Source organism: Pongo pygmaeus, chromosome 2 (assembly GCF_028885625.2).
Source record: "Pongo pygmaeus isolate AG05252 chromosome 2, NHGRI_mPonPyg2-v2.0_pri, whole genome shotgun sequence".
Lineage (NCBI taxonomy): Eukaryota > Metazoa > Chordata > Mammalia > Primates > Hominidae > Pongo > Pongo pygmaeus.
The window spans coordinates 95079730-95107469 of record NC_085930.1 but is presented as its reverse complement, the minus strand read 5'-3'; the positions used below and the strand labels follow the sequence as shown (position 1 = coordinate 95107469).

The window sequence follows — 27740 nt, the reverse complement described above, 5'->3', positions numbered from 1 at the left end:
ATAGCAGCAGCTTTCTCAAGAGAGATCAGTGGGAGTGCAAATTAGCAGTGTCATTTGGGAGAGCTGAGGGGCTAGATTTCCAAGCTCGGCTTTCACAGGGAATGGACCAGTTTCAGGGCTACTAGCCACCCCCAGGCTCCAGCTTGCTGTCTTTGCTGAAAAGCTTCACGCAGAGCTTCTCAGATTGGAGCCTGTCTTGGTGCATGCTTAGCTGAAAACACAAATGCACTGTAGCCCAGGGGTCCCGTCCTGCCAGGCCTCTCTCTTCAGGGAGCCCATCCATAGGGTCAGTTTTGTCACAGAGCACAACTGGTAAGATGCCTAGGTGGAGGAGTGAAAGAGTCACTGCGTTTCTGATTTTCTGGCAATGATTTGACTCTGTTTTGTTCTGTAATGTATGTAATTATCTGAATATTTTTCTGTTATTAGCCTTTGCTTCACTTTTGTAAATTAGATACTAGTTTTGATTGAAAAATGTAAAAAGAATTTATCTTGGAGACTGCTTATAAAAATAATCCCTAATTTTGTGGAGTAGCCCCATAATACTATCTTTCTTTTATTATTGAACCAAGATGTCTCTCCTAAAGTCTTTTGCAAGCCCAGTAAAAACAATTGGGACACCAGTATCTCCTTTTGCTTCTTAAACGAACCAGTTGTTCCAGATGTGCGAGGAGCTGCTTCTGCCACTCAGAGCTTGCCGGCTGTGCCTGGAAGAGTTCCTACAGCTGTGTGAAGGGAGAGTCATTGGCAGGGGGTTGGTATATGAGTTGATCCCATATTCATTATTAATACCTAACACAGCACCCAGGAGCTGCCAAGAGCATTCTTCGACTCCACTCAGATGCTTCTAACTGACCCTCCTAAGAAAATGAGAGCAAGCAAACACAAGGGGACTAGTGTGAATGACTTACTTCTGGCTGAGGGTGGTTACTGGTGCCTTACTGCTGAATGTTCTAGGGCCTGTTTTGGGTAGCAAAGTACCTGGTCCATGGGAGGATATTCTTGTCCTTATCTTACTTTGTCAGCAGATTTCCCAAGAAAGCCCCCAAATGTTGATCAAGACAGAAAATAGGCCTTTTTTGTCTTTTGTGGAGATACATTGTTTAGGCTCATCAGAAATGTCTGGTGATCTACTGCCCGGACTATATTGAGCCATTTTCTAGAAGATAGGATATTAATTTAACACCACTTGGGCATATTAAGAAAATTGGAGAAAATTAATAGTGAGAATCCAGAAATCCTCCTTTAACAAGCAAGGCACTTGAGGCGTCTGTTTAAGGGTTCACAGCCCCTGTCTGTGTGGTTAGATCTGCCCCTGCTCAGTTGACTGCCCGTTCTTATCTCTAAATGCCTTTGGGAATTTACAATCTGTTTGGACTTTTGGGGGGAATTCTCTAATTTATCTGTGTTTAAATGGGTGCTGTCTCATACAGTAGCAAGTTTGCATAAGGTAACTTTTAGAATGAGAGAAAAAAAGAGGAATCTTGTGTAATTAGAGTCAATGTTGGGAAAACTTGGAGGTGAGTGGGAGGGGCATTCCTGTGAATTTGATAGCACCCAGCCTGAAGGGGAGTCTTGAGGATTTAGAAGGAAAACACATGTGAGGCCCCAGCACAATGGCTGGCAGAGTGAGAGTGCCTGGCAGAGATGAGAGGTTCCCAGCAAATATTGGCTCCTCCTTTCTTTTATCTCCTTAATGTTTTGTTGATGAAATTGACTCAGCCTGCAATCTGACCTCTGCTGGGCATTTCCTGTAATGCAGCTCATGAGAATGGTATTTAGCATTTGCCTGGCAACCTAGCATTTCAGGTCCTACGCATTTCAACCCAAGGGAGTTTATTCATTCAAGATGTAGTCAAGGTGTATTTACTGAGAACCTATGGTTTGCTAAGGACTGTGCTTGGCCCTGGGTTACAGAAGTGGCAAGACAAGGCCCTAGCTCTCGTGGAGTCACATTTCCAGTGCCTCTCAGAAGCTCCAAAATGATAGACACTGTTTAGGAAAAACTCACACTCAAAAGTGTTTTTCCCTATTATGTCACTCAACACAATAATAATCAACACAGACAGACTTCTGTGACCAAATGTCAGGGTGTGGGGGAGTGGTTCTGTCCACCACCAAGTAAGCAATCAGTTTTGCTGTGGACACCAGCTGGGTGTCCTCCAATTCAATTCTGACACTATCTACCTGCAGATAGCGTCAGACCCCACAGGTTGGGGCTCAGTCCCCAAAACTACCTGCTCTTTCTGACACCATTTGTGAGGATGGGACTCCAGAACTTTTGACCAACCAGCTTCAAGTAGGAGTTCCCACAGCCCCCTCTTTAGTTTCTGTTAATTTGCTGGAGCAGCTCACAGAATGCAGGGAAACATGTTTACTGGTTTATTATAAAGGATGTTACAAAGGATACAGATGAAAAGATGCATAGGGCAAGGTGTGGGGGAAGGAGCTTCCATGCCTTCCCTGGGCACATCACCCTTCAGGAACCTCCGCATGTTCAGCTATCAGGAAGCTCTCCAAACCCTGCCCTCTTGGGCCTTTTATGGAGACGTCATCGGATAGGCATGATTGACAACCATATAGAAATGTTGTTATACAACCCAATTTTGGTCTGCTCACCCAGTGCAATAAAATCAGATACCCACACCAAGGCTGTTGCAGTGATAGAAAGGAAGGCATTTATTGCAGAGTGCTGGGCAAGGAGGACCAGGCAGCAAAATGCTCAAAAATCTGACCTCCCAGATGGCTTACAGGCAAGGATTTTTAACGGTGGGGTAAATTTCAGGAAAACAGAAGCTACAGGCAAAATTATAAATCAGTACACCGAGGTTGCACATCGGTTTAAGCTTAAAAGGGCAGGACATCTTGGGGGTAGGGGGTGCTCACAGGTAGATTCAGAGATCTGACTTGCAGTTGATCTTAGTTGCAGAAGCTCTAAGAATTTTGGGGTCAGTAGAAAAATGCTAACTTGCTAGGGGGAGTGACTTTCTCCAAGCCTCTCAGGAAGAAACTTAGAACAAAGGACGGTGGGATCGATAATAGGTACAGTTTAGTCTTCTTTTCCTCCTGATCTGGGATCTTTGTGGTGAGGGTCTTCAGTGGGGGCCTGAGCCTTTGAAAGACAACTCAGGGACATATGTTAAGATCTTATCTTTAGTTTCTATAAGGCAAGGGAACTTCTCTGGAGCTTTAACTTCCTTGGCTATTGTTCTTAAGCCACTTATTACCTTCTTGTTTACCAAGTTACTTAATTACTTCTAGGGCTAGCTGGATGCCTGGAATTTTTCTTAAAAAACATTTGGATTTTCCCTTATTTCCATGCCTTGAGGTTTACAGGTCCCTAAAAGTTGGGGGCGGTCCCAGTTCCATCTCAGTGTGATTGGACAAAAAGGGTATGATCTAACCCCAGCAAGGCCCGTTTGTTCAGATTCTGCTTGGCCTCTCTCTACAGCTTTCCATCTTCTAGAGTATGGGGCGTGTGTAGGAGATGCTTGGCAAATCTTTGATTTACATAGGCTTGCTCTGCCTTCAAGGCTTCTGCAGAGTGAGAGCAGGACTCTGAGCTTAGGGATTACACCATTTTTGTTTTTGAGACAGTGTCTCGGTCTGTCGCCCAGGCTGGAATGCAGTCGTGCGATCTCGGCTCACTGCAACTTCTGCCTCCTGGGTTCAAGCGATTTTTATGCCTCAGCCTCCCAAGTAGCTGGGATTATAGGCACTCACCACCACGCCTGGCTAATTTTTTTGTATTTTTGATAGAGATGGGGTTTCACTACGTTGGCCAGGCTGGTCTTGAACTCCTGACCTCAAAGTGATCCACCTGCCTCGGCCCCCAAAGTGCTGGGATTACAGGCTTGAGCCACTGTGCCCGGCCAGGATTGCAACTTTTGGCTGGCCAGCCCATGCTTAGGCTGTTCTTCCTTGCAGAACTGGAGGTCAGCCTTCTCCTGGGCTCAAGTGATCCTCCTGCCTCAGCCTTCTGAGAGGCTGGGACTATAGGCGTGCACCCCCACATCCAGCTAATTTTTAAATTTTTTGTAGAGACAGGGGTCTCACCATGTTGCCCAGGCTGGTCTCAAACTCCTGGGCACAAGCACTCCTCTCACCTGAGCCTCCCAAATTGCTGGGATTATAGATGTGAGCCACAGCACCTGGCCTCACAGTTCTTTCTAATCAAGCACACTCTAAATCCTAAATCCACTGTGAACTCTGGCCTTTGGCAGTTTGCTCAGCAATAGATCAGCAGCAATAGATCAGCAGCAATAGATCAGCTTAGGTAAGTTGAATTCAGCAGCAGTGCCTTTCTTCCCGAAAGCATCGGTTGTAAGCACATTTATGGCAGCTAAAGGTGGTTTTAATCTCAGTTTCTAAGTGAAGGGGTCTTACCCTTATGAGCCCCTTCCAGCAATTGTGTAAGGGCTGGGGCCCCTGCCTTTTCTTATCGTAGGTTCTTCTCTGGGGGCTCCTTCTTGAGGTCCTTACCAAGCTGATGGGAGAAATATCCTTTCTTTAAGTCTGCTGGCAGTTCCATTGGGTGGGGTGGGATTCTCTAATACTCTTTTGCTGAGACCCTTGTTTTTTCAGTAAGAACAGTCCTAGCACTGTCTTTTCTGCAAAAGGTTGTTTTCTGCCTCAGGAAGGTCACTTTTTCCAGGACTTTAAAATTCTTTATCCTGGTTTATTTCATGGTAATATCACCAACTAGTATTTATACTCTATTCATAGAACTGATTGGTTTTAAAGGTCCCAATTTACACACACACAAATATTCCCTCCCACCCTGCTTTGGGATTAGACAGGCCTGTTGCCTTGCTATCTATTTTTTTGAGACAGGGTCTCTCTCTGTCACCTTGGCTGGAATGCAGTGGTGCAATCACGGCTCACTGCAGCCTTAACCTCCCACCTCAGCCTCCCGAGTGGGACTACAGGCGTGCACCACCACCCTTGGCTAATTTTTGTATTTTTTTGTAGAGACGGGTTTTGCCATGTTGCCCAGGCTAGTCTTGAGCTCTGGGGCTCAAGTGATCCGCCTGCCTTGGCCTCCCATAATGGTGGGATTACAGGCATGAGCCACCCACACCCAACCCTTTTTTTAAAAAATGGGTTTGTAAAAGAGTATTTTGGGAAAGCTAAGTAAGCAGAGGACCCTAAATTGTTATTTAAAATAATTATATCTAATATATTTGAAGCACTTATTTTGTGCCAGGCACTGTTGCTTTATAGTCATTTGTTTCAGTTAATCATCGTGAATACCTTCTTATCCAGTGTGAGTGGACTCCAGCTTAGCTCCATTTTACAGTTGAAGAAACTTACACTCTAGTAGGATTAAGAGACTTTGACCAAGGTCACACAGGTTAAGGCGGTGCTAGAGCCAGGCGTGTAACTTGTTCTTTGTTCATTTACCCCATTGATGTATTGAGTGCCTGCTTTCTTCAGGGTGTGCTGCAGGGCCTGTGCTCTTAAATACTATGGTTGGCTGGTGTGAAAAGAACCCTGAATTATTGAGTCAGTAAACCAGGGCTTGAGTCCTAGCTCTGCCACATTCCCGCTATGACCTTGGACAAATAATTTCTGTTCTTTGAGGCCGTCTTTTAAAAGAAGTCTCACTCTTTATTAGATAGATGGCATACATGGCAAGGCTTTATAAGCAGTAAAGCACTATCAGGTATAAACTATGAATGTCTTGCAATCAGATAATTCTAGCTGTTCTTGCTTGTAGTTTATGTTTTAAGCAATAATTTTGAGGTGAGAGAGCTGGCAGTTTGTAGAAAACCCAGTTTGCAAGAATGAGTGGAGAAAAAGGGAAGTTTCAAATCTGCAGAGGAAGAGGTGTGGGAGCCCGCCCTCCGAAGGTTTGCTTAAAATTCAACTCGCAAAACAGATTAATAAGAGAAAAGGCATACAAGTTTATTTAATGTGTATACACAGGAGCCTGCAGAATGAAGACCCAAAGGTACAGGGAAAATTGTCCATTTTTATGCTTAGGTTCAACAAAGTATGGACAGCTGTGTGGAAATATGATTGGAGGAAAAGGCTATGATCTAATGCTAATAGGCTGAGTGGGGAAACCCAGCAAGTCTGTCTGTCTAGATTGTTCTCAGCCTCTCTGAGCAGCATTCCTTCCTTCTGGGTATGGGCAGGACCCTCTCTGGAATGGGGGTCTTACAACCTATAGTCAGACAAGGTAGGTCAGATGATTTATTTTTTGAGATGGAATTTCACTCTTGTTGCCCAGGCTGGAGTGCAATGGCGCGATCTTGGCTCACTGCAGCCTCTGCCTCCTGGGTTCAAGTAATTCTCCTGCCTCAGCCTCCCAGGTAGCTGGGATTACAGGCGCCTACCACCATGCCCAGCTACTTTTTTGTATTTTTAGTAGACACAGGGTTTCGCCATGTTGGCCAGGCTGGTCTCGAACTTCTGGCCTCAGGTGATCCGCCTGCCTTGGCCTCCCAAAGTGCTGGGATTACAGGCGTGAGCCACCACGCCTAGCCAAGTGATTTCTTTATGGACAGTTTTTACACAGAAAGGTGGAGGGAGAGTAATATTTTTAGGTATGATTGCTGGCTTTGGGAAAAAGGGGTTCTGTTTCTATGACCCACCTTGGAGAAGGAGGGATTCAAGTTTCTCTGGCTAGCCTTGGGGGACAATGGTACTGAGAAGGCTGGAGGGCCTCTTTTCCGTTTCCCAGCCCCTTTCCAGAAGAAGGCTGTGGGGTAGAGTTGGTTCATTAGGAACTCTGAGATTTACCAAAGCATGATCCTTCACGTTTAGCTCGGGATCTAGTCAGTTTAAAAGAAGACAAGAAAAACATTTGCCTTGCTTTCCTTTTTAAAATGGCTTTATGGCCTTAAGTAAGTTTCACTGCCCAATTCAGCCTCTAGGGAGGGACTCACAGGGCCTCACGGAGGGGCCCAGTGCTTCCGCCTTGAGGATGCCTGCCCAGGATCTCTGGTCTTAGGCCTGATCACACTCCTTCTAACTTTAAAGAGACAAATCTATTGTAGACTCTAGAAGACTTGCTTGGAAAAAAGTTATGGGTTTTCATTTTTCTCCCCTCTTGATCAACCGTCCTTGTTTAATAATAGAACTAAGCACACTCCTCATATCCATTCTGCTCTTCAGAGGTAAAACCTTCATGGCTCTTCTGAAGTGAGCATCGTGCTTGTAAATAAATAAAAATAGTATCTAACTGGCTCAGAGGACAAAGAACGTGAAGAAAATGACTCATTAGGTGGCTCAAAAAGCGACTCATTGGTTATTCTATAAATACGTTTGCCATGTTTTAAAAGGCTCACAATCGTGTTTACAAACCAGTGCTGTGGTTAATTTGAGTATATCCTAGTTTTGAAGTGAGAATAATCAGCTTGTGATTCAGACTAGTATTTTACTGTCTGTTACTATTTGATTAAATGACACTAAAATCTGAATAATGACTTGTGTCCCCCCTTTCTCTCTCTCTCTTTGCTGTTTTCAGTAGAGCATGCACCATTTTGAACGTGAATTTTCGGTAAAGTAAACTATGCTGATTTCTCAAACTTTAAAGATGCTCTGTTTCTGTGTGTGAAATAGGACCCAAAGTGTCTCGATTGCTGAAGTGATGAACAAGTGGGAAAGCAGATTTGAGACTATTTCCTTATCTGAATATTTAAATGAAATACAGCATCTTTAAAAAGCACCCAGTGACTTCATCTATATTCATTTCATTTTCATCATGACCTTCAAAATCTTCATTTTCACTCTGATTTCAGTTTTAAAATACAGCTCTAAAACCTGCAAATCAACTTGCATGGCATTTTGGTATATTTTAATTTTGGAAACCATAACTCTCAAAGTCCTGTTGCTGCAAAAATGTTGGTTCCTAGTTACTCTGATGAAGAGGAAAGAGTGTTAGGCACTTGAGCTCTTGGTTACAGGGAGACAACTTACTGGCTTTTATAACTGACGGTAGGGAAAAACAGTTCTTTTGTAAGCATCCTTTATAATTCTCGAGCTCTGACAGGAGTACAGCCTCCTCACCTGCCTGAGGCCAAAGGAGAAGGTGGTTCTCCCGAGAGCTGGGGGCTTGCCTGCTTCGGTTCTCTCCCGAGGGTGGCTGGTAAGTCTGGTGTTACCCTAATGTGGTCTCATGGCCACTTGGCCTCCCCTCCTGTATGTGACCACAAAGGAGCTCGGAATTAGAGAGACCTGTAGATTACCCACTGCTGGCTGCTAACATGGGCCTAAGAGTCGGCGGGGAAGGGAGCCGGGAGCAGTGGCTCACGCCTGTATCTCAGCACTTTGGGAGGCTGAGGCGGGTGGATCACAAGGGTCAGGAGTTCAAGACCAGCCTGGCCAACATGGTGAAACCCCATCTGTACTAAAAATACAAAAATTAGCTGGGCATGGTGCCACGCGCCTGTAATCCCAGCTACTCGGGAGGCTGAGACAGAGAATCGCTTGAACCCGGGAGGCGGAGCTTGCAGTGAGCCAAGATCGCGCCACTGCACTCCAGCCTGGGCGACAGAGCGAGACTCCATCTCAAAAAACAAACAACAAAAAAAAGGAGGTGGGGGGCTACCCTCAGACATCCTGTCCACAAGGCTGTCGAGGGGGTTTCTGGCCTGGCATTCCTCCCTAGATCTGACCTACGCTCTTGCTGCAGCATTCTCTGCCCTCTGACAGGGCCTCTGCTGGACTGCCAGGTTCCCATGTGGCTTGGTGGAGAGGATTTTGGGGTGGGTGGAGTAAGTAGTTGGCTCTCAGGGATTTTGTCTAAGAGAAAGTGAGATGGGAGAAATCGGGACTGACCTGGTCGTAACTGAAGGTAAGCTGTTTGCAGCATCCCCCTTCCTGGGTGCGAATTCAGGTATCATCAGTCTAACATGGAATCGGTCTGCCCTCGTATGTGGCCTGGAGATAAGGGTATTGGGCAGGATAAGATAAGGGCAGGAGGGACTCATTCACATTTTAGGGGTGGAGAGAGCGCAGGCAGCAGGCAGTTGTTCCCAGGTTTGTCACAGGCCAAATGGTAACTTTCATTTGGCCCTTGTTGCCCCTGCCCCCTCTTCCCTCCATTGTTAGCCATGTGTTGTAGCTGAAGCCCCAATGGACCTTTCAGGAAGCTTGTGGACCATGGAAAGGGCCAAAAGGAAAAGCCAAAAACAATCAGTGGGGCAGAATGAGTGAGACCGAGTCCCAGGTCTGTGTTCCTGCCTTCTCCAGTTTCTACCTTCTGACCCCTAGACCTCCTCTCCCCTCCAGTGTTCCAAACTGGCAAGCTGGGTCTGGCCTTCCTTGCCCTGGTTGTACATAAGAGCCACCATGGTTGTTGCAGGCCCAGTGAGGAAAAGTGGACCTCCTGGGACATCAAGCCCCACCGGACTGCTCCAGCCTGCTGAGGCCACATCAGGGAGATCCTGCTGCCTGTCCTTTCGTTCCATCTGCTTTACTGGAGCCCTGGAGCCCTTTGGACAGTGTGTTTATTGACACCACAGAAGTAAATCTGGCATCTATAGAAATCAATTGCGATTTTTGAAAGATTTATCTAAATATATCAATGTAGCATCTCTTTAATGTTAGTCATTTATTAGAAAGATCCTTTATCCTGATTTGCTTAAACCTTTCAATAAATTGCACATTTTCAAAGAGACTCATTTAAAGTGACAAGTTTCAGCCTTTACTTGGACAGTGGAAAATCCACGTACTGAACCCCACCCTCAACTCCCAAACTCTGCGGTGGTGCATTTGCACTTCTAATTTTGAGGGTCTGGTAATGAGGCCAAAACCAAGGGTTGGTTCTCTGTAAGGCCAAGCAGTTTTGTTCTGTGCCAAGATGGCAGCCCCTACCCCTGAGCCCAGCCCTGAGGCCCGTCTCCAGCCTCCCAGAATCCTTGCCTGGAGGGCTAGTCAGTCTCTAGATGGCCAGTGCCGGGCCTTTAGTAGAACTCCCAAGTACTGCCGCAGCCGAGAACTGCACAGTGATTCTCATGCCGGGGGTCAAAGCACAAACCTGGGAGGCAGAAACCCTGGAGCTCCTTCTGTTACACGATGTGGCCCTGAATATCAAGTCCAGATTCCACTGCCCTTTTCTGGCTATTGGGTGGGAGGGTGCTGGGGAAGGGCATTGGCACCTACTCACCCCCAAGTGGGCAGAGCTCACTCCTTCGGGCCCACTTGGTGTTGCAGTCAAGAGACTCAGTTCCAAAAGCCTTCAGCAGAGGTCTCCCCTCCTCCTGGTATTTCACTGGTTGCTCTCCAGAAGTCCTCTTCAGAGGAATGCTTATCACACACGCTTATTCTCCGTTTTCCCACTTCAACAGTTACTTCAAGTTTAAAGTCCTTTTTATCTCTGTAACCCTGTGACAGAAAGCCAGGAACATTTTCCCACAATCCACCTTAGCATAAAACATAAAAGAATTTCATTCATCAGTTGTTACTGTGTAGAACCAATGAACATGTTGGTCATTTGTCTGTATTTAGTCTTTATTTGTATTGCTATATTTGAGCATTCCAAGATTGCACAGCATGAGCGTGTGTATTTGTGTGATCCTTTAATTTCAGCTGCCTTAGGTTTGAGTAAAAGAAGTAAAGAAAGGTAAGTGATTTTCTATTGTAAGACTTTAACCAATACCTGTCACACTTGGTGAAAAGGATGTACTTACTTGAGTATTGTATTGGTGATCTGAGCCAATCATCCATACAAACTTAAGTAGGGTAGCTTTACCTGTTACCTGTTATCACAACTCAGTAGCAGTGTAGGGGAAACCACCTGGCAGAATGTCTCCCTGGAGTAGCCCTGGGAGGGACAAAGACAGCATCTGACAGGCAGTCTCAGAGAGCTGCAAGGTCACAGGAGACGAGGCAACTAACTGTGACACAGGAACATTCTTTAAGGCAAGGCTTTTTCTGAACTCGGTGTTTATTCTGTCCTGAGAGAACCATTCATTGATTCCAAAATATAAAATTCGAGTTGCAAATGTCCATGTGCCTGGAAGCTGAGGGAATTTTTAGACACCTGCCCAGTTTCCCTCTCCTTGCCCACTGTGGTACAGCACAACATTCTAGTTTCTCCTGATGCTTCGTCAAAGACACATTTAGTGCAGTTCTGTCCTGTTCCTTGGTTGGGCCACAATGGAGAGACTAGTACTTGAGAAGGATTTCTCTGTAAGAATACCATGGCAGAGAGACCCCTCTGCCCCCTGCTTTGCATTGCTAACAGTTATTAGCATTTTATATTTCTTTAATGCAACCTAATAGGAAATTATTATTCGAGACAGACTCCTCTGGGAAATGCATAACCCAGGAGGCACTGATTCCTTGCAGAGAATCCTGAGTGGTTTGTCATTTTACATAAAATCACATCTTTCAAATATTGTGTGTGTTGGAGCAGTGAAAGAACTGTTCACCCCTTATGAATAATTGACATTCAGGAAGCCCAACTCCATCATGCAGATGTCTATCTTTAATTGCTAGCTCAGAAGCAGACAGAGCTTCCTGGGACCTGGCTAAAGTAACTGATAGATGGAACTCTTCTTTGGGGACTATTACTAATATTTGCAAATGGGGTCAGAGCCTCATCTATGCAGAGAATGTCACCATATGTGGCTTCATGTAATCTGCAATTATTTGTTCCAACAGCCTTTAACATGACTATTATTTGAGAAACATGGCAACTTTTAATTCCCCTTTGATACTTCTAGCTTTGTTTAGTATTTTAAGAACTCATACAGTACTAGGTATGTTGGTCCTTCTGAGGAAAACATGTGGACTCTCACCAGTCCCCTGTGCTCAGGACTGAGCAGTAGTGTGTGTGCAGGGCAGCTGCGGAGGTGAATACTGATTGTCCCCCTTTTCCTCCACAGGGATATCTGCATTACCTCCACCTCCTCCACCTCCACCACCACCAGCAGCTCCCTTGCCTCCTGTGAGCACCGAGGCACCTGCCCAGCTCTCGTCTCAGGCTGTGAATGGCATGAGCCGAGGGGCCTTGCTCAGCTCCATCCAGAATTTCCAAAAAGGAACTTTGAGGAAAGCCAAAACCTGTGATCACAGTGCTCCGAAGATCGGCTGAAGCTTCCTGTTTACACTTGGAGGGAAAAGTTCTTTTTTATTCCTACTCACCCCTACCCCCCAAACTACCCTCCTTCCTGGGAAAGTAATTGCTGAGCCAGTACAGCCACAAACAGTACTATTTTGCAGATGCTCATGTAAGAAGCTTTTCAAGAGGGAAATAATTCTTTAAGCAGAATAAAGTTAGGCTGGCATTGCTCCCTTAAGATTTTGCTCCTTTATTAACCCTGTAAAGGAGTCTTGTTTATCCTCTAATGGGCATGCTTTTGGGGCAGCAGCATATTGAAATATTTTCACCAACTAAAGGAAATAGACAGAAAAACAATGACAATATTCAGTCACAGCAGTAAATGGCCTTTGTGTTGCAATCCCTTCTACCCCATCAGACAGCTCCTAGAAACATTCCTCTTACAGTTCATTTCTCTAAAGCATTTTCTGATTCTTAGATAACTCCAATTTTTGCTACCTTTATCTTAGACATTAACACTATAGCCCAAAGCATAGTTACTTTGCTGAATCAGAAAGCAACTGAGTTCTTCGTTTTCCCCTCAAATAGAATGGGGAACGTTCACAACATTCTCTTAAGTTCTAACAGGAATACCATTGTGGTTATAGAACTCAGGGCTGCTAAAGCAACTACTCTAGACCCATAGTTCTTTTTAGTTAGAGTGTATTGAAACAGACAAAAATATCAACATCAGAAAAAGCTCTTGCCAATTAGAGGATCTTCTTAATCCTCAGCAATTAAGTTTGGGGTTTGAGGGGGGCAGGTCATTGTTACAACAGAAGTAAATTTGGCATCTATAGAAATCAATTATGATTTTTGAAAGATTTATCTAAATGTATCAATATAGCATCTCTTTAATGTTAGTCATTAGAAAGATCCTTTATCCTGATTTGCTTAAACCTTTCAATAAATTGCACTTTAAAGGATTATAAATAATCCATTTAAAAATTCAAGTACACACATCAGTGTTGGTTACTATGCAGAGAGAATGTCATTGTGTATAGTTTCATGTAATCTGTAATAAATGTCAGCTGTATTTTTTATTAAAATCATGTCAAGAAAACGTGTTGTCTGTAGCTTGACAAGATATTTCAAATGAGAACTTGTTGTAGCATCTGTTGTTAACAAAGAATAGATTCACACAGTCTAAGGTTTCCTTCCTCTACCTATCCTGTCTCTATTCTTTTGTGTACCTATCCTGTCTCTTCTTTTGTGTCTCACTTTTCCTCTAAGAACTAAAATCCTGTCTTGCTACTTAAATTAGGTACCACCTATATGCTTCTCTAACTAATTTAAACCCATCTTTTCCATCTCAGCTTCTGAAGAGGGCAGTATTTGACAGAGTATCTGATCTTTGGAAATGGGAAAAACACCTGATATAAACTTTGCCATAACTTTAAAGAGAATGCTATTAGAATTAGGCATTTGGAGAGTCTGTGGAGAAGTTCCTGTTTTAAGTGTGATGCAACCTAGGTGATTACCTGATGGAGGCTTGTGAGGCCTGAGTCCTTCTGAAGTCAGTTTTGCCGACTATTTTGGATAGTTCAGATATATGAATACAAACAGGTAATGGTCTTGTACAGTATCAGCTTATTTTCCACATGGCACTAATTTCTTTTATCGTTATTTTTAAGACAGGGTTTCGCTCTTTCACTCAGGCTGGAGTGCAGTGACCCCATCACAGCTCACTGCAGCCTTGACCTCCCAGGGCTCAAGCGATTCTCCTGTAGGTACACCACCAGATACCTGGTTTTTTTTTTTTGTAGGCAGGGTTTTTGCAACGTTGCCCCAGGCTGGTCTCAAACTCCTGGGCTCAAGCATTCCCTGCCTCAGCCTCCCAAAGTGCTAGGATTATAGGCATGAGCTACTGTGGCCTGGCAGCACTAATTTCTTAATAGAATTTCAAGTTTTCTACCTACATGGACTTTTTTTTTCTATCTTTGTAGAGATGGGGTTTTGCCATGTTCCCCAGGCTGGTCCTGAACTCCTACACTCAAGGGATACACCCACCTCGGCCTCCCAAAGTGCTAGGATTACACGTTTGAGCCACCACACCCAGCCAATTCTTTTTTTTTTTTTTTTTTTTTTTTTTGTGAGACGGAGTCTTGCTCTGTTGCCCAGGCTGGAGTGCAGTGGCGCCATCTCGGCTCACTGCAACCTCCGCCTCCTGGGTTCAAGCAATTATCCTGCCTCAGCCTCCCGAGCACCTGGGTCTACAGGCACATGCCACCATGCCCGGCTTTAGTAAAGACAGGGTTTCAGCATGTTAGCCAGGATGGTCTCGATCTCCTGACCTCGTGTTCTGCCCGCCTTGGCCTCCCAAAGTACTGGGATTACAGGCATGAGCTACCACGCCCAGCCCAGCCAATTCTTTCAATATAAAAATAAAATAGTCATGGCCAGGTGTGGTGGCTCATGCCTGTAATCCCAGCAGTTTGGAAGGCTGAGGCGGGTGGATCACCTGAGGTGGGTGGATCACCTGAGGTCAGGAGTTCACGACCAGCCTGGCCAACATAGTGAAACCCCACCTCTACTAAAAACACCAAAATTAGCCGGATGTGGTGACTAATTTCCCACTCCTGAGGCTGAGGCAGGAGAATCACTTGAACCTGGGAGGTGGAGGCTGCAGTGAGCCGAGATTGTGCCATAGCACTCCAGCTTGGGGAACAGAGCCTAACCTTGTCTCAAAAAAAAAAAAAAAAGTCATGTTAGAAATTCCTTTATTCCTTATCAAAACAAACTAACAGTAAATGTATATTATATGCTTTAATTTTATACATATAAGTTATCTTGTTTGGATATATCTTTCATCAGGACTCTGCCACATCCATACTTTGTCCTTGTGATGAGAGAGGGTAAAATGTTATATAATTTGTTATTCAAAGAACATGGCAACTGTAACAGACAAAAGGAAGCATGGTGTCTAGGGCAGGCGAGTGGAGAGTTTTCCATACACAGACACATTTAAACTTCCCTGTACAAAAATACCTGCTGTTGCTTTAGAAATTGTTTTCCTTTATGAGTAGTCAGGTCTTGCAGTACAAATCCAGGTGCAGTGCCAGCAAGTATTTCAAATAAATTTCAACGACTTGATATTCAAGTCCAAACTAAATATTTAATGTTTTCTTTATTGCAAATATGATGTCTTTAACCTGAGGTATAGAGTTGTCTTCTAGAATCTTTGCATAAGGCATAGGGACGTCAGCACCAGTGACACGAACAGCAGGAGCATCCAGGAAATTGAACGCAGGACCTAGGAGAAGGAAGGCTCAACTGAGAGACAGCAAATGCCAGCTGGGCACTACCACCTTGGCACAGAGGTGTGGCTGACCAGGAAGAGAAAATGTAAGGAATGCTAATTATGGGGAACCGCTTTCTGGATTTGCTTTTAAAATATCTGCCTAAAGAGAAATGCCAAACTTATAAGTTTAAAGTTTAAGTCGTTTGGCCACTCCTAGCTTTCAATCTCTTTATCCTGTACGTATTCAGGTACATGATGTTTACTATAGCTTGACTGTATTCTAGAACCAGTTTCTTTGAAATACCTTCCATGATCCTGGCACAGATTTCAGCTCCTACTCCAAACTGTGGCCAGCCTCCTTCCACGGTTACAAGATGATTTGTCTTCATGACACTGGCTTCTATGGTTTCCATGTCCATTGGTCTAATGGTACGCATATTTATCACCTAAACAGGTAATATAATCAAGTTTACAGAGCTACTGCAGCACAAATAGAGCCTTATCCCCATAATACCATTTCCTTTTTTGTTTCCTGTTAATCTTTGTATCTAGGAAAATCTAATCTGCCTATGAATAGGTACATGAATGTACAAACTGTAAAAGTTTTAATTAAAACAAAGATCTGTATGCCTACCACAAGCAGCTCTGTGCAGTTATAAGATTCATTTATCTTCTTTCACTTTTTTATTTCTTTTGAGACGGAGTTTTGCTCTTGTTGTCCAGGCTGGAGTGCAGTGGCGTGATCTCGGCTCACTGCCACCCCTGCCTTCCCAGTTCAAGCCATTTTCCTGCCTCAGCCTCTGGAGTAGCTGAGATTACAGGCACAGACCACCACGCCTGGCTAATTTTTGTATTTTTAGTAGAGATGGGGTTTCACCATGTTGGCCAGGCTGGTCTCGAACTCCTGACCTCAGGAGATCCACCATGCCCAGCCATTCCTCCTTCACTTTAAATTCCCTCATCAAAATAAGTAACAGTTAACAGCTGAGTGCCTATCATGTACCAAGCACTATACTAAGTGTAATTCTCACAACTGCCCTATGACGGGACAGTATTTATATTATCCCCATTTTATAACTGATGAAACAGATTTAGAGTATATAACTTGCCCAAGTGTAACTAGCACATGGTAGGTTTCTAAAAGATCCAGAACCTCAGAAGGGTGAGGTGGGAGCATCACTTGGGCCCAGGAGTTCAAGGTTACAGTGAGCCATGATCCAGCCACTGCACTTCAGCCTGGGCAACAGAACAAAACCCTGTTTTTTCCTCTCTCGGGGGGGTATCACTGAGAACCAGAAGAGGTTCAGAGAGCCCCTGCTGCCTCTCAAAAAAGATCCAGAACCTAAGTGACCTGAGTGGTAAAAAGCTAAGTATGTGAACTGCAGGCAGGTTCCCAGCTTTAAGCAGAGACAGAAATCAGTGACAAAGCAAGGTTTTACATCTAATTAACCTGTTAACAGAACTCTTCTGGGTCTTAAATCTAAAAGGAGCCCTTCTAATTCTTTAAGAACAAGTAAATGTCCACTCACCTCACATTCAACTCCCTCTTTAGATAGCACTGCTGCAGCTTCTAAGCAGTGGCCCACAGGTCTTGAATGGGAAACCACAGTTATATGTGTTCCTGAAAACAGAGTGGTCACAGATCAAAGATCAGGTTGAAACTGAAGATGCTACACCACTGTGCAGCCAGCTGTGGCTCTTGTTCATTCATAAAGTCTTCAACTCAACTTCATTCCAGTGAGCTGAGGAATGTGGCAGCCTTCCTAGAAATGAAACACAAACCTACCAGACTGAGATCTAGAAAAGCACAACTGAATGAGAAATTGGGGCATCACACGTTCTTGAGCTCATCCTATAATTTTTCAGTCAAAGTAAATGACAGTAACTTCTAGATTAAATTTTACCAAAATAGAGGGCTGGATTAAAAATACTGTTTATATATCTTAGTTTTCTTACCTTGCCTTTCTATTTTGGCTTTTCCAATAGGAATCAGAAAATCTTTTGACTGAGCTTCCGGAGGAAATTCAAAAGGAACCCCATACATCAATTCATTCTCTAACACCACCACTGAAAAACATAAATATTTAAACAAAAGTAATTAATCACATCCAGAATGACTAAAACTGTATAGAAAGCAATATCATTCATCTTGTGAGAAGTTTCGTTGTGCTGATTAGCCTTATCTCTACCATGACCGGCAGCCTTGAGAGCAGTTTAGGGACTTAAATTTGTAGTTTGGTCAATATAATTTTATCTATCAAACCAGTATTGTGGGTGTGCAGCAAATGTCCCACTTACCTAGCTGGCCCCCTTATAGTCGGAAATAGGAAAAGCAAGCACATTCTTTACTGTCTTTACTATATAAAGTATTAACATTTTATACGATATATCTAAACCTAACTAAAAGACTTTAATGGTTTCCTCTGTGCAAATATATCATTTTAGTTTTTCAATCTTCAAAACAAACCAAAGGGTCCCTGTGCTGACCTGGATTGTTATCCCGAATGGCTGATTTAATAAGTCCTTTAGCATCCTCTGAATTCCAGGGACTGACCACCTTTAAGCCTGGGCAGTGCCCATACCAGGCAGCAAAGCACTGTGAGTGCTGGGCAGCTACACCTGCTGAGGCACCATTGGGCCCCCTGAAGACTATAGGCACAGGCTGAAGGCCACCAGACATGTAGTAGGTCTTGGCAGCTGAGTTTATAACCTGGTCAATGGCTTGCATGGAGAAATTGAAGGTCATAAATTCACAAATGGGCCGCAACCCAGCCTGTAAAATCAAAAACGTGGATGTTAAAAAGACTAGAAACAGCAACAAATAGTAGCAAACAATCACTCCAAGTCTTCCAACATTCAAATAATGTTTTTATTTTTTATTTTTATTTTTTATGGACAGGGTCTCACTGTCACCCAGGCTGGAGTGCAGTGGCACACATCATAGCTCACTGCAGCCTCTAACTCCTAGGCTCAAGTAATCCTTCCTCAGCATCCCGAGTAGCTGGGACTGCAGGCCAGCACCACCACATCTACCTACTTGGTATTTTTTTGTTTTTTTCCCAAATGATGTTTTTAAAAGGTGATGTTAAATCTCTTTGGGGATGGGCACAGTGGCTCATGCCTGTAATCCCAGCACTTTGGGAGGCCGAGGCAGGCAGATCACTTGAGGCCAGGAGTTCGAAACCAGCCTGGCCAACATGGTAAAACCCCATCTCCACTAAAAACACAAAAATTAGCTGGGCATGGTGGCGCAACCTGTAATCCCAGCCACTATGGAGGCTGAGGCAGGAGAATCGCTTGAACCTGGAAGCTGAGATGGTGCCAGTGCACTCCAGGCTGGGCAACAGAATGAGACTCCATCTCAAAATAAAAAAAAACAAACAAGAAATGTCTTTAGATAAGTTTCATAAAGAGTATTACATACCATAGCTGCACCTACAGCAATTCCAGCAAAGCCCATCTATAAAGTAAAATATAAACGTAAGTGAAAATCCATAAAAATGAGGATGATGGACACTAACAGACATGCCCTCCAGGGTCTGCTTCCCACTGGAAGGCTTACCTCTGATATGGGAGTGTCAATAATCCTCTTGTCTCCATATTTCTTCCACAGCCCTCGACTAACCTACAATTAAGAGTTGATCCCTTAAGTGTATCTGGGGGTAACAGTGATCTCAATTTTGTATAACTCTCACATACTTTAGTTACCTTGTATGCCCCATCGTACTGGGCAACTTCTTCTCCAAGCAGAAATACCTTCTCATCTCTTTCCAGCTCCTCATCCATACCCTGATTTATAGCATCACGAACTGTCACCTGTCACAGGTATGCAAAAACAGTCAATACAGAATTGTTTGGGATTCAACTAAGATTTTCTTCCTTTATATTTACCTAGGCTGCCCACAGCATACAATATAAAAACACTAGAACAAGCTTCTCTCTAAAAACTCAAAGAATTATAAAAGTAACATTTCTATTACACATAGTTGGTCTTTGACTGTATATGTTAATGTACTGAGTGCTCACTAGGTGCCAAACACTGCCAAATACTTTGCATCCAGAATGTAGGAGTTGCTATTTTAATATAATGGTAAAATCTAGTTAAAAAAAGGAAGGAGAGAATTAACATACAATCCATCAATTCCACTTCTATGTATATGCCCCAAATAATTGAAAGCAAGGATTCAAGCATATACTTGCACATCAATGTTCACAGCAGCATTATTCACAATAGACAAAACAAGGCCAGGCACAGTGGCTCACACCTGTAATTCCAGCACTCTGGGAGGCCAAGGCAGGTGGATCACTTGAGGTCAGGGGTTCGAGACCACCCTAGCCAATATGGTGAAACTCATTCTCTACTAAAAATACAAAAATTAGCCGGGTGTGGTGGCGGGTGCCTGTAATCCCAGCTACTCAGGAGGCTGAGGCAGAATTGCTTGAACCCAGGAGGCAGAGGTTGCAGTGAGCTGAGATAGTGCCATTGCACTCTAGCCTGGGCAGCAAGAGCAAAACTCCGTCTCAAAAAAAAAAGAAAATGTCGGGCTGGGCGAGGTGGCTCATGCCTATAATCCTAGCACTTTGGGAGGCCAAGGCAGGCAGATCACTTGAGGCCAGAAGTTCAAGACCAGCCTGGGCAATATGGTGAGACCCTGTCTCTACTAAAAATACAAAAATTAGCCCAGTGTGGTGGCACCCGCCTGTAATCACAGCTACTCAGGAGTGTGAGGCGCGAGAATCCCTTGAGCCCAGGAGGTGGAGGTTGCAGTAAGCTGAGATCGCGCCACTGCACTCCAACCTGAGTGACAGAGGGAGACTATCTAAAAAAAAATACATATATATATTATTTAGCCTTAGGAAGGAATCAAACTCTGACGCATGCTACAACGTGGATGAACCTTGAGGACATTACGCTGAGATAAGCCAGACACAAAAGGACAAATGATGCCACTTATATGAAGTTCTAGAATAGGCAACCTCATAGAGACAGAAAAGTACAACAGGGGTTACCAGGGGTTTGGGGAAGGGAAATGAGGAGTTCCCCAGTAATGGACAGTTTCTGTTTGGGATGATTTAAAAGTTCTGGAAATGGATGGTGGTTAATGGTTGTACAACACGGTGAATGTACTTAATGTCACTGAATTATACACTTCTAGAAAGTACGTTTTAAGTTAGGTCTATTTTGCTGCAATTTAAAGAAAAAAACATGGAGTGAGGGAGGAAATGCCTAGTCTTAGTTTTCCCCCATTGCCCAGCCAGCTGTGAGGTGGTGACTCGCCGGTGTGATAAGTGCCAGGCGGCGACAGAGGCAGCAGGTGCTTCACGGAGGATGCTGGCTCCGCAAACCCAAGGCCCACGACGCCGGACGGCCACAGCGCAGGCGCGACTCCGGCCTCCTTCCCGAGAGAAGTGGGACCCTCCCCGCCCTCGTCCGAGGAGCGCCCGCGCCTGTTACCTGCAGCGCAGCCGGCGCGGTCCAGTGAAAGCGCCTCTTCAGCAGCCCGGAGACCTGGCAGGGAGAGAGGAAGATGACGACGGGACGCAGAGTGGGCAGGGGTCGCGTGGGAATACAGGCCGCGCGCTGCTGCCTACCTCCCGAAGGGGTCTCCGCACCAAGCCAGATACCGCCGCCATCTTGGTCGTGTCCTCTATCCGCTGCCAAATGACAACACAGAGGGGCGGGCAGACGTGAGGAGGCCCCGCCTCCACCGGCGCGGGCCAATGGGAAGGTGCGGCGCCTGCGTGACCCGCCCACCCGCCCACCGGGTGAGGGGCCGGGGGGCCTGGCCGAGGTGGCGAGTGGGTGGCCGTTCCCCTCTGCCTGGAGCCGCGTCAAATCAACTTTATTGACAGTAGGCGGTGACCGACACGCGGGGTACACGCTGGGCACACGTGCCTGGTCGGTGTTACTTGAAGCATGGGGACTAGATCCCCTCTGCCTGGAGCCGCGTCAAATCAACTTTATTGACAGTAGGCGGTGACCGACACGCGGGGTACACGCTGGGCACACGTGCCTGGTCGGTGTTACTTGAAGCATGGGGACTAGAAGTCAGACACTGAGGAGCATGATCTCTGGAAGCTGGAGAGACCTTAATGAAGGGGGTGGGTCGCCCCTTCACAGCTGTGGGTGTTTCTCGTTGGGTGGAACGAGAGACTTGGAAAAGGAAAAGACACAAAGTGAAGAGAAAGAAATAAGGGGACCCAGGGGACCAGCGTTCAGCAGATGGAGGATCCCCCTGGCTTCTGAGTTCCCTTAGTATTTATTGATTACTTATCGGTGTTCTTCAGAGAGGGGGATGTGTCATGGTCACAAGACAATAGTGGGGAGAGGGTTAGCAGACAAACACGTGAACAAAGGCCTTTGCATGATAGACAAGGTAAAGAATCAAGTGCTGTGCTTTAGATATGCATAGACATAAACATTTCAATGCTTTGTTAAGCAGTATTGCTGCCCACATGTCTCACCTCCAGCGCTAAGGCAGTTTTTCCCTATCTCAGTAGATGGAACGTACAATCGGGTTTTATACCGAGACATTCCATTGCCCAGGGACAGGCAGGAGACAGATGCCTTTGTCTTGTCTCAACTGCAAGAGGTATGCCTTCCTCTTATAATAATCCTCCTCAGCACAGACCCTTTACGGGTGTCGGGCTGGGGGACGGTCAGGTCTTTCCCTTCCCACGAGGCCATATTTCAGACTATCACATGGGGAGAAACCTTGGACAATACCTGGCTTTCCTAGGCAGAGGTCCCTGCGGCCTTCCGCAGTTTTTGTGTCCCTGGGTACTTGAGATTAGGGAGTGGTGATGACTCTTAAGGAGCATGCTGCCTTCAAGCATTTGTTTAACAAAGCACATCTTGCACAACCCTTAATCCATTTAACCTTGAGTTTGACACAGCACATGTTTTAGAGAGCACGGGGTTGGGGGTAAGGTCACAGATTAACAGCATCTCAAGGCGGAAGAATTTTTCTTAATACAGAACAAAATGGAGTCTCTTATGTCTACTTCTTTCTATACAGACATATTAACAATCTGATCTCTCTTGCTTTTCCCCACACCTTAAGAGTTAGGCCAACCTGTTGTGGGTGCTGGAATCCTTTGGGCACCAAGAAATGCTTACACACACTCTAGTGATGGGGAACTTAACACTTCATGAGTTAGCCTAGTCTTCCCTGGACAGTGCTGTTTGTTTATTCCTTATAATGCATGTCATAGCTTTCATTGATTGCATTAAGCACCTACTGTGAGCCAAGCATTGAGATATGTGCTGTATAGCTCATTCTCACAGTACCCCACTTGGGTAATTAGTGTTATTATTATCTCCATTTTGAAGATGGTTAAATTGAAGCAGAAATTGATTAAATGAGCCGATATTTCAATTTAGAACTGTCTTGACTCTGAAGCATGGTCTTTTTCCCACTGCTTCCTAAAGCAGAAGTTGGGGTCCTGCTTGCGGGAAGGTTACAACAACTTTAGAGAAGGGCGGCCCTATGGGTGTAGCAGGACGAGCTGCAGACAAAACTCCTCAGACACCGAGTTAAGGAAGGAAGGGGTTTATTCGGCTGGGAGCATCGGCAAGACTCCTGTCTTGAGAGCCAAGCTCCCCGAATGAGCAATTCCTGTCCCTTTTAAGGGCTCACAGCTCTAAGGAGGTGTGCGTGAGAGGGTCGTGATTGATTGAGCAAGCAGAGGGTACGTGACTGGGGGCTGCGTGCACCGGTAATTAGATCGGAACAGGAAAGGGATTTTAACAGTGCTTTTCTATACAATGTCTGTAATCTATAGTTAACATAACCGATTAGGTCAGGGTTGATCTTTACCAGGCCCAGGGTGTGGCACCAGGCTGTCTGCTTGTGGATTTCATTTCTGCCTTTTAGTTTTTACTTTTTCTTTCTTTGGAGGCAGAAATTGGGCGTAAGACAATATGAGGGGTGGTCTCCTCCCTTATGGGGAGGTGTCAAACACTTGGCCATAGGGACAACCTCTGGAAGTTCATTAGTCTTAATTTGGCCCTTGGGGGTCAGATGGGACAATTGGGGACCCAGTCTCCACCTATCCCCACGACATTCCAAACATTCGCTTCTATGGATCACAGCTGCAGGCTGCCAAATTAAGAATTTGCAACTTCCAATGGGTTGCTGACTGGGAGTGGGAGTGGGTGGAGGCAAAGGAAGAGCAGGCGGATGCTGGGAAGTCTGTGGCAGCAACAGAGCCAGACTAGGAGGCAACTTCCAGATGGAGAGTAGGGGGACAGTTTTGAGATCTATTTGGGCTAGAATCAATAGGAATGCTGTAAGTGCTAGGGAAGAGCAGAGGAAAATTTTGGATTTTTGTCATTGTTGGATGGATAGATGGGGTAAGGGAGGAGCCTGAGGCAGTGTAAGTGCCAGGAGCTGGGGAAGTAAGAGTGTATTTTTGTTTGTTTATTTTTTGAGACGGAGTTTCACTCTGTCACCCAGGCTGAAGTACAGTGGCCCTCACTGCAACCTCTGCCTCCCAGGTTCAAGCTATTCTCCTGCTTCAGCCTCCCGAGTAGCTGGGATTACAGGCAACTGCCACCATGCTCGGCTAATTTTTTTTATTTTTAGTAGAGATGAGTTTTCACTATGTTGGCCAGGCTGGTGTTGAACTCTTGACCTTAAGTGATCCACCCACCTCAGCTTCCCAAAGTGCTGGGATTACAGGCATGAGCCACTGCAGCCAGCCTTTATTCTTTAGATGACTGGGACATACCCAGGTTGTCTGGAGCCTAGGGCCTAGTCAGGGTCAAAGATAGAAATTTGGGGACAGCTGCATAGAGATGACATTTACTCTCTGGGACTGTCTCATCTGTAAAATGGACAGAAGATCTTCAAGATATGGAATCAACACCTTCTGAGTCTCCCTCACCTGCCACCATCATCTAGTCCCAACTGTCCCTGCCAGGAAGCCTCAGGAATGGCCAGCACTTCCTAGACTGCCACAGCATCCCTGAGAAACTCCTGAACTTGAGATTTCAGCCCCCAAAAGTTTGTGGGTGGTGCTCAGAATGAAAAAGTGAATCAGTCCTTCCCACCTTTCCCACCAACTAGCACCAAAAGATTTCAAGATCAGATTTGCCAAGCAAAAGGAGATGTTACAGGAAAGGAGTCCTGATCGAGATCCCAAGAGAGAGTTCTTGGATCTCACACAAGAAAAAATTCAGGGCAAGTCCACAGTGCAAAGCAAAAGCAAGTTTATTGAGAAAGTAAAGGAATAAAAGAATGGCTACTCCATAGACAGAGCAGCCCTGAGGGCTGCTGATTGCCCATTTTTATGATTATTTCTTGATTTTATACTAAATGAGGAGTGGATTATTCATGCCTCCCCTTTTTAGACCATATAGTGTAACTTCTTGACATTGCCATGGCATTTATAAACTGTTATGGCACTGGTGGGAGTGTAGCAGTGAGGACGACCAGAGGTCACGCTCATCGCCGTCTTGGGTTTGGTGGGTTTTGGCCAGCTTCTTTCCTGCAACCTGTTTTATCAGCAAGGTCTTTATGACCTGTATCTTGTGCTGACCTCCTATCTCGTCCTGTGACTGAGAATGCCTAACTGTCTGGGAATGCAGCAGCCCTGTAGGTCTCTGCCTCATTTTACCCAGTTCCTATTCAAGATGGAGTTGCTCTGGTTCACATTCCTCTGACATTTGCCTTCTCCCTATTATAAGAGAAACTTTGATCCTAAAAGTTTCGGAGGGATGAAGATGCATCTTCTGTAACTTCTTCAGGCCGAATAGGGGTGATGATATTCCTGCTTAACTATTAGGGTCCCTTATGTTCAGGGTAGAGAGGAGCTCAGAAAACATCAGTATGGTGAGGGCCATTCATAACTCCAAGTTCTGACAAAAGGTGATATCTGGAAGATTAATAAGTATTCAGTTTAAGAAAACATTCAGTAAGCTTATCCTGCACACAAAGAGTACAATAGTGGTATCTTCCACAAGAGTAAAGCAAAATAAGTAAAATTAAACTAAATTAGAAGGCTTTCCATGAACTGGGCAACTGTTGGAACCAAGCTGATGTGGGGTTGCTAGCTGATTCCAGTGTGTTCAGAATTAGAAGATCGATTCAGATTTTTATATTACCCATCTTCCACGCACGTCCATGTGACGAGACCACCAAATAGGCTTTATGTGAGCAATAAAGCTTTTTAATCATCTGGGTGCAGGCGGGCTGAGTCCGAAAAGAGAGTCAGCGAAGGGAGATAGCGGTGGGGCCGTTTTATAGGATTTGGGTAGGTAGTGGAAAATTACAGTCAAAGGGGGTTGTTCTCTGGCTGGCAGAAGTGGGGGTCACAAGGTGCTCAGTGGGGGAGCTCTTGAGCCAGGATGAGCCAAGAGAAGGAATTTCACAAGGTAATGTCACCAGTTAAGGCAGGAACCGGCCATTTTCACTTCTTTTGTGATTCTTCACTTGCTTCAGGCCATCTGAATGAATACATGCAGGCCTGGGCTCAGAGACCTGACACCATCACTCTTGGTTCACAGGAATAAGCTGGGTTAGCCTAAATTGCAGAAACAAACTTAAAAACAACTGATGAGACCAGAATCTAATAACCAGTGTACCATAGTTCTTGAAACATAATATTTCTCTCTCCAGTTTCCCATTTTTACTAAAGACAAATCTTGGTAAGACTGATTTGCTTTGTTATACTTGGCCTGATTATTTGTATAAAGTGTAGCAAGAATAATTATTTTTCACATAAGCTCTTTTTATTATTTATTTATTGAGATGGAGTCTCACTCTGTCACCCAGGCTGGAGTGCAGTGGTGCGATCTTGGCTTACTACAACCTCTACCTCCTGGGCTCAAGCGATTCATCTGCTTCAGCCTCCCAAGTAGCTGGGATTACAGGTGCCCACCACTGTGCCCTGCCAATATTTTTGCATTTTTAGTAGAGACAGGATTTCACCTTGTTGGCCAGGCTGGTCTCGAGCTCCTGACCTCAAGTGATCTGCCCACCTTGGCCTCCCGAAGTGCTGGTATTACAGGTGTGAGCCACCGCAGCCAGCCACATAAGCTCTTTTTAAATTGGCTTTCCTGGAACTCTGTTCCAAAGAAGGAATCTTAGATAAGACTTTTTGCCATGGGTTTGTACCCTCAAATACTTATGAGTTGGGTAAATTCCTCTCTTCTTGAGGTTCCAAGATAACTTGGAGTTCCTGGATCTGTTAGAAAGTGACATTCTTTACTTACCACGGGTCAGAAACCCTGTACAAGGACTGTGTAGGCAAGGTGTGAGGCCAGTTCCCCAAGGGGCTTCTATTGGCTCTATAAGTTAAGTTTAATTTCTTAAAAGAAAACATGCCTTTCCAGTCAAAGCCTTGATAAAATAACCAGTTTTTCCAATTGTGTCCTGTTGCAAAAGAAAACAGATACTTATTTGCACTTATGCAAATAACTATATTGCATAAATTAGGAATACTCAATTAGTTTGACCATAGGTAAGATTTTCATAAACCTTTTATTAACCCTTTACTTTTTTTGTGAAAGAGCAGATTAGTGTTCTAAGAAAAACCTGTTATACTTTTAGTCCAGTGCTTAATTTATGGAAAAACTGAATAATACCCCTTTAACTTCAGCCAATATGTTCACACAAAGAATTTCTTTTTACAAGATTCATTTTTTATAAACTTTTCATAACTTGCTCAAACCTTTAGCTTTATCCTGTTTAACTTAAAACAATCCTTTAACCCTTTAGACAAGAAAATCCACATTCCCGTGACTTCTTATAATCTTTTACTAAAAACACATTTCGCTTTCCCTACACGCCTTACATGTAAAAGAACTGTTTCTTTAGTAGTCTCAAATACATGTTACAATGTTAACTCTTAGCAACTTTTACTTTTGGTGAAAACCTTGGTAAGTAAGAGGTTTGGGTCCAGGGTTTCTGCACTGTAGTCCCTTCAGTGGTCACCAGAAAGATGTTATAGGAAAGGGGTCCCAATCCAGACCCCAAGAGAGGGTTCTTGGATCTTGCACAGAAAGAATTCAGGGCGAGTCCACAGTGCAAAGCAAAAGCAAGTTTACTAAGAAAGTAAAGGAATAAAAGAATGGCAGCCGGGTGCGGTGGCTCACGCCTATAATCCCAGCACTTTGGGAGGCCAAGACAGGTGGATCACGAGGTCAGGAGATCGAGACCATCCTGGCTAATATGATGAAACCCTGTCTCTACTAAAAATACAAAAAAAATTAGCCAGGCATGGTGGCGGGCACTTGTAGTCCCAGCTACTTGGGAGGCTGAGGCAGGGGAATGGCGTGAATCTGGGAGACAGAGCTTGCAGTGAGCCGAGATTGCGCCACTGCACTCCATGCAGCCTGGGCGAAAGTGCGAGACTCCATCTCAAAAAAAAAAAAGAATGGCTACTCCATAGACAGAGCAGCCTCTAAGGGCTACTTGTTGCTCATTTCTCCCATTATTT

At 44.8% G+C, this 27740-nt stretch overlaps 2 protein-coding genes across 17 annotated transcripts in view; one reads left to right on the top strand and one right to left on the bottom strand.

Annotated features, from left to right (window-relative positions):
• The window catches only part of PXK (PX domain containing serine/threonine kinase like), a 91207-nt gene extending 78089 nt beyond the window's left edge, over positions 1 to 13118 (top strand). For 6 of the 16 annotated variants that reach the window (XM_054479615.2, XM_054479616.2, XM_063661023.1 and 3 more), the window contains one exon: positions 11841 to 13118. In XM_054479615.2, the coding sequence (XP_054335590.1) occupies positions 11841 to 12049 (209 nt within the window). In that variant the 3' untranslated portion in view covers positions 12050 to 13118. Of the gene's footprint in view, positions 1 to 653; positions 755 to 7474; positions 7508 to 10539; positions 10574 to 11840 lie in introns of all 16 variants that reach the window. The other 10 variants (XM_063661026.1, XM_063661025.1, XM_054479622.2 and 7 more) reach the window with 4 other exon arrangements.
• A 1640-nt stretch (positions 13119 to 14758) lies between these two features.
• PDHB (pyruvate dehydrogenase E1 subunit beta) lies at positions 14759 to 21124 on the bottom strand. The gene is made up of 10 exons (XM_054479627.2): positions 20889 to 21124; positions 20752 to 20805; positions 19005 to 19112; positions 18859 to 18921; positions 18721 to 18756; positions 17784 to 18069; positions 17253 to 17363; positions 16826 to 16917; positions 15601 to 15742; positions 14759 to 15308 (listed from the first exon to the last, which is right to left on the bottom strand). Exons 1-10 carry the CDS (start codon positions 20928 to 20930, stop codon positions 15163 to 15165), a joined length of 1080 nt encoding a protein of 359 aa, XP_054335602.1. The 5' UTR covers positions 20931 to 21124; the 3' UTR covers positions 14759 to 15162.
• Between the last annotated feature and the right edge of the window lie 6616 nt (positions 21125 to 27740).